Below are 13,659 nucleotides of genomic sequence, written 5' to 3'. Positions count from 1 at the left end.
GAAAAATGTGTAGAGACCACTCTGAGCAACATAGCGAGACCCCATCTCTACAAAAAATGTTAAAAGTAGCCAGGTGTGGTGGCATGCACCTGTACTCCCAGCTACTCAGGAGGCTGTGGTGGAGGATCACTTAAGCCTGGAATATTGAGGCTGCAGTGAGCCATGTTTGCACCACTGCACTCCAGCATGGGCAACAGAGCGAGACCCTATCTCCAAAAAAGTAAATAAAATAAAATAAGTACAGAGTTCCAATTAAAAATGGCAGATTGAATGTACAAGCTTTTCTCCAATCCCTCCACAAATCACACTAAAATCACAGTAAAAGAATTAAAAAACATGTAAATAAGGACAAAAAATAAAAACACCTAAATGATAAAACAACAGATGAGCAATATCAACATTTTGGACAGAGAAAATTATATGGATGAATAATAACTGATTGAGTTGTCAGCTTTCTGTGTTCTGCCCAATGCTTGCAAGGGGACAGCCCAACCAGAAATAAGAATTTCAGAAAGGAATGGGAACTGAAGGTACCTCCGAAGACAGGGATGCAGGCAAGACTGAAACGAGAGGGTGCTCATAAGTCTGTGCTGGAATAAGTACTGGATTCCCTGCCCTGTCCCCTATGAGGAGTTACTCTTCTCCTTTCCTGGCAGTTGGCTGGAAGTTTACTCCCTGGAGGGCTTGAAACAAAGATGCTAAGGAGCTGGGTATGGCTGGGAGCAGAAATGGGGTGCTGGAGTGAAAATATGAGGATAAAGAAGAGTCTACACACTGAAATATGAACCCCATTCAGTGCCAAGAATGTTGCCTCCAGTCTCATAACCTACAGGCAGGTGTTTGGATTATCTCTCTGGGGAAAACTAGCTGAGAGAAAAGGTCCATTGATCTATACAAGCTGACACTTGGGAATCCCTCTATGAATCGTCCAGTTCTCCACCTATTCAGCTCCTTTGAGGCCCATTCAACAAGCTCACTCAAACATACAGAACTTTTTAGTGAAACTCTTTTAGATACAAATTCAACTGATATGTGAGGATATGTGATTCAACTGATATGTGAGGAAATGCTCCAATATGAACATACAGAGAACAGATCAAACTGAAAGAAAGAAAAGAGCTCAGAAGAATTAGAGACAACAAACAACTCTATCTTTCATATTCTCCGTGTACCCTTTCTCAAGAAGCTGCTGGGAAATATGCCCTAGTAAAAGAGGATTAAGTAAAGCAAGGAAGCCAGGCAAGGTGGCTCAAGCCTGTAATCCCAACACTTTGGGAAGCCGAGGTGGGTAGATCACTTGAGCCCAGGAGTTCAAGACCAGCCTGGGCAATATAGTAAGACCCCATCGCTACCAAAGAAATTTTTTTAAAGTAGCTAGGCCTGGTGGTGCATGCCTGTAGTCCCAGCTACTCAGGAGGCTGAAGAGGGAGAATGGCTTCAGCCCAGAAGACAGAGGCTGCAGGGAGCTGAGATCGCGCCATTGCACTCCAAGCATGGGTGACAGAGTCAGACTCTGTCTCAAAAAAAAAAAAAAAAAAAGTAAGGAAAGGAAGATTAAGCCACATATCCAGTACACAAGGATTCAACACAGCAAGGAGGCAAGGGAATTCCCAGGATGACACGAAGGGAATCTCAGATGGGCGGCTGGGCAGTGGATCCAGAGAGCAGGTGGTGTGGAGTAAAATTAGAGGCCAGGAGGGTCCAGGAGCAATGTCTCCAAAAACAAAAGGAACCAACAGATTGCCTGATATCTAATCACCTGTATTGAGATTTGTTTTATAGGTGCAATACACAGGATGGGATGAATTAGTAACAGATATACAAAAAGTAAGCAAATGAAGAAATGAAGTGGTTATTACTAATGCTGAGATAAATACAATGTCTAAAAGGAGAGGAAATGTAATCAACACACTATGGAGCTCAGCTGCAAATAATATTTTACCTAGTCATAATAACAGAGACATTGAATATTGATTTTAAAAAAATAGACACAAAGATTGGGAAAATTGGGCATTGCTTGTGTGTGAGGCAAGTAATGTAAAAGTAATAAATCTTAATAGATGAAGCCCAAACTGAACAATTAATAAATACCATTCTAAACATGATATTTAGCAATATGAAAGTACACACTAGAAGAAAGTCTTGTACTAGCTGTACTTTTTTTTTTTAAGAGATGAGGTCTGTCACCCAGGCTGGAGTGCAATGGACTAATCATCATCCACTGCAGCCTTGGCCTCCTGGAATCAAGCAATCCTCCCACCTCAGCCTCCCGAGTAGCTGAGCCTATAGGTGTGCACCACCACAGCCACCTAATTTTTAAAATTTATTTTTATATATGTACATTTTTTAGAGGTGGAGTCTGCCTATGTTGCCCAGACTGGTCTCAAACTCCTGGCCTCAAGCAGTGCTCCTGCCTCAGCCTCCCAAAGTGCTGGGGTTACAGGCGTGTGCCTGTGCACAGCTAGTACTTCTTATTTCTTTTTTTTTTTTTTTTTTTTTGAGACTTCAAGTGATCCGCCCATCTTGGCCTCCCAAAGTGCTGCCCTGGACCTGATTATTGTTATTATTAATTAAAAGTGCATTTGTAATGGCTATGTGCCAGGTATGATGCCAAATGCTTGGAGGTTGAATGATTCTTGCTTTTGTAATCCGGTGAAGATGAACACATAAACAAATAGTGACAATTGCGCTTGATTAGTGCTATGTTGTAGGTAAGGTCAGGATCCTATAGCGGAACAAAGAAAGGGCAACTCATCCAGTCTTGGGAAGTTCAGGAAGACTTCCCAGAGGAAGGGGTTTCTAAGACAAAACCTGAAGGATGGCATAATGCTCCAGCAGAAAGAACAGTAGGTGCAAATATTCACATGCATGTTTAGGGAATAGAGGGCATTTAGTGTGCTAAAGTTTATCATGCTGCGAAGGAAGAGTGGCAAGATATGAAGCTGAAAGAGGCTGTTGAAGCTGAACATGGTGGCTCATGCCTGTAATTCCAGCACTTTGGGAGGCCAAGATGGGAGGATCACTTTAGCCCAAGAGTTCAGTAACAGCCTGGGCAACATGGTGAAACCCCATCTGTACCAAAAAACAAACAAACAAACAAACAAACAAAACTAGCCAGGCGTGGTGGCATGCACCTGTAGTCCCAGCTACCCAAGAGGCTGAGGTGGGAGGATCACTTGAGCCCAGGAGGCAGAGGTTGCAGTGAGCCAAGATCATGCCACTGCACTCCAGCCTGGGCAACACAGCCGGAATGTGTCTCAAACAAACCAACCAACAACAAACAAACAAACAAAAAACAAAAAAACGCTATCAAGATTTGGGAACTAACTTTGTAAATTTCAAGGAACAAGAGTCTAGGTCCACTTCAAGTCCAGATTTCTTATGAACTATTTTACATATAGCCCATCAAAACACTGCTTCACCATTATGCCAAATGAAACAAGCCAGACACAGGACAAATATTGCATGATTCCATTTCTATAAAAGACCTAGAATGGTCAAATTCGTATTGAGACAGAAAATAGAATAGTGGTCACCAGAGGCTTTGGGAGAGTGGGAAATAGAGAGTTATTGTTTAATGGGCACAGAGTTTCAGTTTTGCAAGAAGAAACTGTTCTGGGGATGAATAGTTGTGATGGTTACACAACAATGTGAATGTACTTAAATGCCACTGAACTGTACACTTGAAAATGATTAAAATGGTCAATTTTATGTTACACACATTTTAGCATAATAAAACAAAAAAAAATTTAGGCCAGGCGCAGTGGCTCACACCTGTAATCCCAGCACTGTGGGAGGCCAAGGTGGGAGGATCACGAGGTCAAGAGATCGACACCATCCTGGCCAACATGGTGAAACCCCATCTCTACTAAAAATACAAAAATTAGCTGGGCGTGGTGGCATGCGCCTGGAGTCCCAGCTACTTGGGAGGCTGAGGCATGAGAATTGCTTGAACCCAGGAGGCAGAGGTTGCGGTGAGCTGAGATTGGGCCACTGTGCTCCAGCCTGGTGACAGAGCGAGACTCCGTCTCAAAAAAAAAAAAAAATTTAAGCACTGCTTCATTTAAATTTCACTTAAAATGTACCCTTCTCTTAAAATCCCATAATAATTATTCTTTTTTTTTTTTTTTTTTGGTAGGATGTGTCACAGCTCCACTGGCATGCAGTCTCCCTCATTGTGATAAATCAATGAATGTAACTTGTTGGATTATAAGGTTGTTCCTGGTGGTTTTGGCTGGTTGGTTGAGGACAGTGGTAAGCAAGTAGCAAAGACAATGTTGCCGCAGGGGGAAATGCTGGCATCAGTGCTGCTATCTAGCAAATGAGTCTTGGGCTCAATGTAGTTGGAAGTTGGCTCTTAGACTTGCACATTAACTTGGGGATCCAGGAATAAGGCTAACGTAGACTCAAGTCCATAATGACCCTGGGACCTGGTAGAAGTAAATTCAATACTTCTGGCCAAAAGCATCCACAGCATGGGCCCCCAAGATTCCCACAGATAAACATCAACCAAATATGAGCTCACAATGAAGATTTTCAAACACTCAAGAAAAAAGCCAACCATAGTGCAAATCAGTAGGATATTGATACTGAAATTATCAAGTATAGTTTACAAAATAATGTCTGAAATGTTTAAAGAAATAAGCAATGAAATAATCTAAACAATAAGATATTCTCAAAATATTTGCCTTCTATTCCTTGAACAAATATATAAACATTTGCACATATAGTGTTCTTTCTGCTGGAACATTATGCCATCCTTCATTTTACTTGTTTACTAGTTTATTGTCTGTCTCACACCCCCATGACCCCCAGGAATGTAAATTACACAAGGGCTGGGGTTATTGTCTGGTATGTTCACTGCTTTATCTCTAGCATTTAGAACAGTGCCTGGCACAATACATAAATATTTGTTGACCAAAAGGACTCACTGTGGAATTCAATGTTCAACTTACCTTCAGATTTTCTTTGCTGCTCCTTCAGAAAATGAGAAGCATCTTCTCTGGTTACAGACTTGGAAATGTTTAGTTCTAAACAAGATCTTGGCAGCAAAAAGCCCAAGTTCACATTGCAGAGCTCCCTGGAACTTTCCTCTTTTTGCAAAACTAAGGGCCGCATGGTCAGCTTCTTTGTCCTGAGCTCCACCGTTTCTATTTCATTTGGATGAGAAACTGCATGTGCTTGTGCCCATTCTTGATGCAATGAGTTTATCACACTAAAGGGGGAGGGAAATGTTTGATTTAAAACTCAGTTGCCACATCTTCTGGATCTCCAGTCCTCAGTTCAGCCTGACATCACTAGAAAGTCTGAAGAACTACTTCCAAATGGTGCTGCTGAAAGGAAAGGCTGAATCCTGAGAGGGTAAGACATCTCCACCTGCTGACTCCTCCTGGCCTCCTTAGCTCTCTGTACCATCGCTTGGATGGATTAGGTTTCAGCTCACTCTCGTTTTCCCAATCACCATTTCCTTGCACAAAGAAATCAGAGACCAAGGGCAGGCCTGGGGGATGTACCCTTTTATCTCCACAGGTACTGACTAGCCCAGTGTTTCTCAAACTATTTTTGATGAAGAACCAGCATTTAAATTTCCAATCATTGTGAACTGATACTTTTGTAAAATATAAATGAATTGCCATAAAAATGGAAGAAAAATAAAAGACATGCAAAAAATAAGCCTCAATTTGTTTCACTACCCGATCAATGAACGTAAGTTATTTGCCAAATTGCTTTGCAACTTTTTTAATGGTCACCCTCGCAGCCTGTCCTGACCTCATCATGGACTAGTAACAGGACCGCAGAACCACATTCTAAGTAGCTCTGCCCTGCAGTAGGGTCAGCAAACTACAGCCCGGGGACCAAATCCAGCCTTCAGCCTTTTTCTGTAGCTTTAACTGGATCACAGCCACACTCATTTGTTTACATATTGTCTATGGCTGCATTCAAATGACAGTTGCAGAGTTGAATCATTACAACAGAGACCATATGGCCCACACAGCCAAAGTGTTTATGATCCGGCCTCTGCCACATACTATTTATTGTGACCTCTACTTTTAAGCATTATTATGGATTCAATTACTAATAATGTATGTTGCCATATGACTATCATTGCTTCATACTTCATTTCAAATCTGATACTTCAAAGAATATTCCTTACTTCTTTTCTTTTAAGTCTTCTTGGCTCATTTCTTGGGGAGGACTGACATCTCTTGGAAAAGTTACAGTGATCTCAACACCTGTAGAAACATACCACAGTAGTAGAAGGAAGAAAGTAATGAATTCCAGTGGAAAGTGGGAGATGTACTTTATTTCTGTTTGGCTAATCTCTTCTTAATGATTACAAAATGGACATTAATCAGGAGCTGAGGTTTAGCCATCTTTGTATCTTTCCTGTTCAGGATATGATAGATCCTAAATAAATGCTTGCTTAAAGAGCAAAAAACCATATAATAATATTTTACAGATGGAAAATAAAGTTTTATAACAAACTATGTTGTCCTCAGGATGGAGAAAACAGAACCACCTTCTATAAAGCGTAACGACACCTATCTCCCAGAACTATTGTGAGCATTCAATGCGATAATTTATGTAACACCAAAGATGTTTGCTTGTATTTGTAATTTTGGTCATCTCTTGTCTCATTTCATGAACTAATTTCCAGAATAACCCTTAAGACAGAAAGTTCCAACTTATAGAATACGCGCTTGCTCACAGTATAAGATGTTAAGCAAATTTATGTAAAAAACTAGTGTGAACTATTCTAACATTGCCTGTTCTTTAAGGTGTGTTCATTCATTCCTTTTTTCCATTTAACGAACTTTTATTAAGGATATGCCAAGCCCAGCACTTAGTGCTGAAAACAGGGAAATAAACAAGATGCAGCTGAGGCCCTAGTAGAGCTGATAAGAAAATAAAGAATGCAGTGAGATAAGCACTGTGATAGAAGCAAGTGGTGATGTGGGAGCAGAGAGGCGTGTCCTTCCGGGAGGACGCAATGCTTGCCCCGGTATTCATTTCTATCCATTTATCTGTCAGAGCCATTTATTCACTCAATCTGCTTGTGCCTGGAGGAGCAATGGCTGTATGAGCTCCACTAATTAAAGGCTGGGGAAGGAGTATCGCAGGGAGGATAAGGTTAAGGTGTGAATCAGACATCCCTTTTCTGCCACTTCCTGGGTGACCTTGGGAAAGTTGCTTAATAGATATCATCATTATCTAAATTAGTAGATTTTTATTATTTTAAAGGACTTTGGATATATTTGTGTAATACATAGGAACTACCATAGTGAAAGCATTTTTGTTGTTCAATTTTTATACCTGTGCCATTTAATGAAACAAGTGCATTAAAAAAAAAACACAGTAAAAAATTCCAAAATGAAAAGTTTTGTTTACAATCAGGCAAATGATAATAGTGTTTACTATCATTGTTATCCAATATTATGTTTTGTACTACCATAAAAATGTAGCTAGCTTTGGTTTTCTTAATGTTTCTCAAAGGAGACAACTTGATTGCATGTTTTCTAATACTATACAATTGCATGGAACACTTGTCTAAAAATGAAGTTTCCCTGGAATAGTCCATTGTTTTTTAAGTTTTCAAAGAGGCTATCACCAGACTATGTAGCAAAAAATGAGAGACTTGGAATTATTGAGCTGGAAGGAACTTAGAGGTCACCTAACCCAAGCCTTTCGTTTTAGAGATGAAGAAACTGATAGCAATGAGTTTGCATGACATGCTCAAGGTCGTTCTCCTATTTGAAAGGAAGATGGATGTCTTTCATAATATTTTTGTAGTCATCCTTGAGTGCAAACACCTAGCTGACATGTTAGAGTGAGAAAAACATACAGCATACATTCCTAATAACTAAACTGTCAGTGAAAAGGATGTTCTGGCACAAAAGCTAAATGTATTTAGTTCTTTGCTGTGGAAGTTAGAAAACTGAGTGTATTCACATGAACCATATTTAAGAACAACTGTACTTTTGCAGTTGTCAAGAATTAATAAACCCAGAATGTTTTCAAACAAATGTAATGTGCTTCAAAGTCTGTTCATCAGCTGACTTCTTTTTCAAACCAAGAAACAAAGATATAACAAGCACATGTAAGAAATACCTGCCTTTTAAGATATTGCTAAGAGCTAATGGCCACCGTCCTAATTGTTGGTCCTAAATTGGAAAAAAGTTTACAGAATATTGATTCTGAAATCCACTAGAAACATACAGATGTTCTCTTTGTTCTGCCTCTTGAATACTGTGAGTTGCTGATGTTGCTGTGGATAAGGCCTCTCAAGCTACCCAGTAGGCCAGGGAAGAGGATGCATTGTCACAGGTAAAGACAAAACACTTGCTCTTAGCAAGTGCATTTTTCACATAATGAGGGTAAATTAACGCTATCAGAAAATATTACCATAGAGAGAAATTAAAAGACAACATTTCAACATAGCCACGAATATATTTTCTTTATAGAAGAGGTGAAAATGACATTCATAACCAGTCAGAAAAATGATCATTAATTTGTTGTTGTTAGTGTCAAAACCATTATTAAAATAAAAACTTAAAATCAGGCCCAGCCTAACTGATTTCAATAAAGAAAAATTATTTACTCCAGAAAAGCCTTACTTTCCTGTTTGGTCTCCTTATTTTATTTTATTTGTTAAATTTCTGTGGGTACATAATAGGAGCATATATCAATGAGGTCCTTGTTCTATTTCAATGGATGTGCATATCTGTCTGGATTGCGAGCATGGAGGTTCAAAATATTTTGATGCCATCTTCACATTTTGATGATTTCCTAAATTGTGAAGCTCAACACAGACTTAAAAAAAAAAAACAAACAGCTGTATTTCCGGCTTCCTGCGCTGCTAGATTCAGAAAGCTTACTTGAGAGACTGATGCATGTGAGTTACATGAAAAAAGATAAGGTGCAGGCATGCTGTGTGCTGATGTGGGTACCAGCAGAGGGAGGGGGTTCTTACATTGATAGTGGGAGCGGCTCTCTGGTTATGGCAGACGTGGCATGATTTGAGGGTCAGTAGCAGCCAGTTTTGAAATGCAGTTATGGGAATCCTTCCTGACAATCCAACCTGGGGCCTTCCTGTTATGGACTGGATGTTCTGAATGTTTGTGTCCCCCACCGCACATTAATATGTTGAAGCCCTAACCCCCAAGTGTGGCTTATTTGGAGATGGGGCCTCTAAGGAAGAAACGAAGGTTACATGAGGTGTCAAGGGTGGGGCCCCGATCCAGTTGGATTTGTGTCCTTCTAAGAAGAGAGCTCACTCACTTGTGCTCTGCCTGTGTGTGCACAGAGGAAAGACCACGTGGGGACAGACCAGCCATCTGCAACCAGGAAGAGAGCCCTCACCAGAAACCCATCCCTGCTAGAATCTTGATCTTGGACTTCCCATTCTTAAGAACTGTGAGAAAATAAATGTCTGCTATTTAAGCCCCCCAGTCTATGGTATTTTGTTTTGGCAGCATGAGTGGACTAAGAAAGTTCCTCCCCTCTGGTTTTTCAATGGTATATGAACTTCCTAATATCTTTCAAAATTCCCTTCCTTTTTAACCCAACCAAGAGTAGGTTCTTGTATACCTGCAACTACAAATCCTGATGAATTTATACGGAATTAAAATATTTTTAAGCCCATTAGTTTTAGGGAATAGGCTCTCTTGTTCACTCATGAAAACAGTAAATTTATAGGCTCAATTTCTAGTCTATAAGATTTGTGTCTGTTATGTTCTGAGAAAATAGTGTTTGTTTGTTTGTTTGTTTGTTTTGAGACGGAGCCTCACTCTGTCACCCAGGTTGGAGTGCAATGGTACAATCTCAGCTCACTGCAACCTCCGCCTCCCGGGTTCAAACGTTTCTTCTGCCTCAGCCTCCCGAGTAGCTGGGATTACAGGTGTGCACCACCACACCTGGCTAATTTTGTATTTTTAGTAGAGACGGGGTTTCACCATGTTGTCCAGGCTGGTCTTGAACTCCTGACCTCAGGTGATCCGCCCACCTTGGCCTCCCAAAGTGCTGGGATTACAGGCGTGAGCCACAGTGCCCGGTCTATTTAAAGAGATTTAAACCAATATTTAAAATGAATATAATGGACAATAATATCTAAAACACTTTTATTTCAGAATTTCTGATTAGAAAGAGTAGCTAGCTCAAGTGAAGTCTCTATCAACTGTGAGATGCAATTTTATCAGGAAGAGAATTGCTTCTTCCAAATGTGTAACTCAAGTTGTTAAAAGCTTAAAACTGAAATAACTTAGTGGAGATGCCTCATAAGTATTATGGCTCCCATATGAAAACTGAAAATATTGCAAATCAAGTTTAAAAGAATGACTAACATCCCAAATGGTGAGTTATCTCCATGTGGAGCAGAATAAATGAAATATTTAACCTCCTGGAAGGTGCTTGGGACACCATTAGGCTTCTAAGAGCTTGGCTTTGAAGTCTATGAAAGTCGAAGGAGGACTGCAAGGACCGTTCTGAAGGGTTTCGGGGTTTATTTTCTTTCTGTTAGCTCTTTCAGGCTTAATGGTTTTCCTAATTTTAATGGTTACTAAATTACTCTCGGCCCTCAGCCTGGGGAGGGAAGATTCCCAGTGGGCGTGAGAAAGGCAGGCGGCTGCCCAGGAGAGGGCAGCATCGCACCACCTCCCGGAGGAGACGCTACTCGGGAGAGCTGCAGCCTTCTGGGAGGTGCGAAGGGATGAGAAACACGGGCATCAAAGAGGGCGGCTTCCCTGGAGTGCTAGAAATAGAAGCCAGAAGATTGCCCGGGAGAAATTGCAGCAGTTCAAATAAACATTTACTTTAAGAAGGTTATGGATGAATAGATGACAGACAAATGGGATAGCCGTGGCAACTATGCTCTGAGGCGAGAATCTGCAAATACCTTGTGGTCTGTTAAGTGCAAGGGCACTTACGGTGTGACAGGATAACATGTTTGAAATGGGTGGTGTTCTGGAAGATTCCAGACTTATGGCCTTGTAAATAAAAGACCGAGACTTGGGGACTTTCAGGTCTTGTACATTCCCCCACCTTCCCCTCAGGGACAACGGCTGATGGAGACACGTGTGGTTCCGGAAGGGAACCGATCACTGAAGCCGCTGGAAGATTCTGAGAGGAAGAAATTGGGGAAAGGATGTTATCAGACAAAAAGAAATGGACAGGGAATGGGTCGGCTGAGCTGGAGTGAGGTGGAATAAAAGAGCCAGAGAGCATTTGCCTATTCTGGCCAGTCAAGCTGCCTAGACCCACTGATTCAGATATGGACCAAAAGGTAGTATTATGAGTGGTTTTTCTTCTCCTTTGGGCTTTTTCTGTGTTTTCAAACTTATTTATTATAATTTTTTAAACTTTTATTGCAAGAGTTAAGCTCAGGGGTACAAATGCAGGTTTGTTCCATAGGTAAACATGTATCATGGGGTTTGTTGTACAAATTATTTTATCACCCAGGTATTAAGCCTAGTACCCATTAATTATTTTTCCTGATCCTCTCCCTCCTCCACTCCCTCTACCCTCTGATAGGCTCCAGTGTATGTTGTTCAAACTTCTACAATAAGCCCTTCTGAAATTGGAGAGAAGCCCATATGATAATGTTATCTTTGTAAACACATCAAGGAGTAAAGCCCAGTACCTTCTGTCCTGGGTTGCCAGTCCTGTCTACCACCACTGGGATCTTCTTCTTCATTAACCAGTGTGGAATGACTGCAGTCACCGTCTTGGTCGAACTCCTGCAATATCATAAAATTCAAAACTCAGTTATTAGTTATTCGATGTACCAGTTTGTTGGCAGAGTGAATGTTGATTTTTCTGGGCTAAAGATTTACACCATGGATTCCTTTTAAATTGGATAAAGTATTTAGGACTAAAATAATAAGAAAGTATCTGCCCTTGGAGCACTAGGCTCAGACAGTCATGGATGTGATTAATTGCATAATCAAAAATGAAGAGCAAAGCTGAAATCACATCGACACATAGAAATTCAGTATTTTATACTTTATCATCTCAGTGCCCAGGCTGCTAAGCTGCCCCAAATTCCATCTGGGTAGGTAACTGGAAAGAATCCTTTGGCCACAGTCACAGTGAACAACCCCAAAGGAGCATGATCTTTTCCATAATGCCTCCCTGGGGCATCATTTACATATGGCAAGAATGGAAATCCCTGCCCCTGTGGAAGCTACAGATATAACCCTAGACTGAAAGGAGGCAGCAAAGCTGATTAAAGTCTTCCCTATGACGGCGTTCTGATCTAAATCATGGTGCATAACCTCTTAAACTTCCTTTTCACTCTCTAGAAAATAATCATTATAGTTGAAAACCAACTTGATTTACAAAAAGTACTCCAAACATTTTAAAGAAGAAATGTTTTCTTAGTAGAATTCATTGTTTTTGATAGTTTCCTTCATTCGAAGTTATAGCTGATGATTTTGTGCCTTTAAATTTCTAGAACCATGATAGATCCAAGTAGTAGTTAAAACATCCCATCACAACCCGAATGTTACAACTATCTGTCTGGTTTCTATGATCTAGGTGGACTACCTATTTAAGGGGACTGATGGACAATAAGTCTTTGCCCTAAGTGCTCAAGCCTGTCATCTGAAATGTCAGAGAAGTGGCGAGTCACAAAAATTCTCTGATAGCTCATTTATTAATTCCCAAGAGAGCTAGGAAATTTCTTGCTTTTCTCTCCTTGTTCATTTTAATTGTCGTAGCAAATAATAAAAGTTGGCCAGGCATGGTGGTTCACTCCTGTAATCCCAGCACTTTGGGAGGCTGAGGCGGGTGGATCACTTGAGCTCAGGAGTTCGAGACCAGCCTGGGCAACATGGCAAAACCCTGTCTCTACTGAAAATACAAAAATTAGCCGGACGTGATGGCACACCCCTGTTGTCCCAGCTACTTGGCAGGCTGAGGCAGGAGGATGGCTTGAACCCGGGAGGTCAAGGCTATGGTGAGCTAGGGTCACGCCACTGCACTCCAGCCTGGGTGACAGAGTGAGACCCTGTCAAAAGAAAGAAAAGAAAAGAAAAGAGAGAGAGAAAGAGAGAGAGAGAAAAAAGAAAAGAAGAAGAAAAGAAAAAGGAAATAAAAGTAAAACCTGGCCAGGCATGGTGAGTCACACCTATAATCCTAGCACTTTGGGAGGCCGAGATGGGTGGATTGCTTGAGGCCAGCCTGGACAACATGGTGAAGCCCCATCTCTACAAAAAATACAAAAATTAGCCAGGCATGGAGGCACGTGCCTGTAGTCCCAACTACTCAGGAGGCTGAGGTGCGAGGATCATTTGAGCCATAGGAGGTTGAGGCTGCAGTGAACCATGATTGCACCACTGCACTCCAGCCTGGGCAACTGAGTGAGACCCTGTCTCAAAAAAAAAAAACCAGAAGTAAAACCCTCCATTTATACAGTCATTAAAAATATTTTAGGTATTCAATCATAATAACTTAGTTGTCATACCTTACTTTTATTCAGCAGTTTATACTTAAACATTGTTTTTTAATTTTTATGGGTACATAGGTATATATATTTATGGGATACAGGAGATATTTTGATATAGGCATGCAATGCATAATAATGACATCAGGGTAAATGGAGTATTCATCACATCAAGCATTTATCCTTTGTGTTACAAATGATTCAATTATACTTTTAGTTAT

General features: G+C 40.7%; 1 protein-coding gene across 3 annotated transcripts in view; it reads right to left on the bottom strand.

The window, feature by feature from the left end:
* The window catches only part of MAP3K19 (mitogen-activated protein kinase kinase kinase 19), an 88,675-nt gene that overhangs the window by 32,324 nt on the left and 42,692 nt on the right, over nt 1-13,659 (bottom strand). For all 3 annotated transcript variants that reach the window (XM_003822805.5, XM_055108545.2, XM_055108544.2), the window contains 3 exons: nt 11,636-11,732; nt 6,155-6,233; nt 4,956-5,215 (listed from right to left, as the gene is read on the bottom strand). In XM_003822805.5, the coding sequence (XP_003822853.3) occupies nt 4,956-5,215; nt 6,155-6,233; nt 11,636-11,732 (436 nt within the window). The remainder of the gene's footprint in view (nt 1-4,955; nt 5,216-6,154; nt 6,234-11,635; nt 11,733-13,659) is intronic.

Source organism: Pan paniscus, chromosome 13 (assembly GCF_029289425.2).
Source record: "Pan paniscus chromosome 13, NHGRI_mPanPan1-v2.0_pri, whole genome shotgun sequence".
NCBI classification, from domain to species: Eukaryota; Metazoa; Chordata; class Mammalia; order Primates; family Hominidae; genus Pan; species Pan paniscus.
This window is presented reverse-complemented; position numbering and strand designations above follow the sequence as displayed.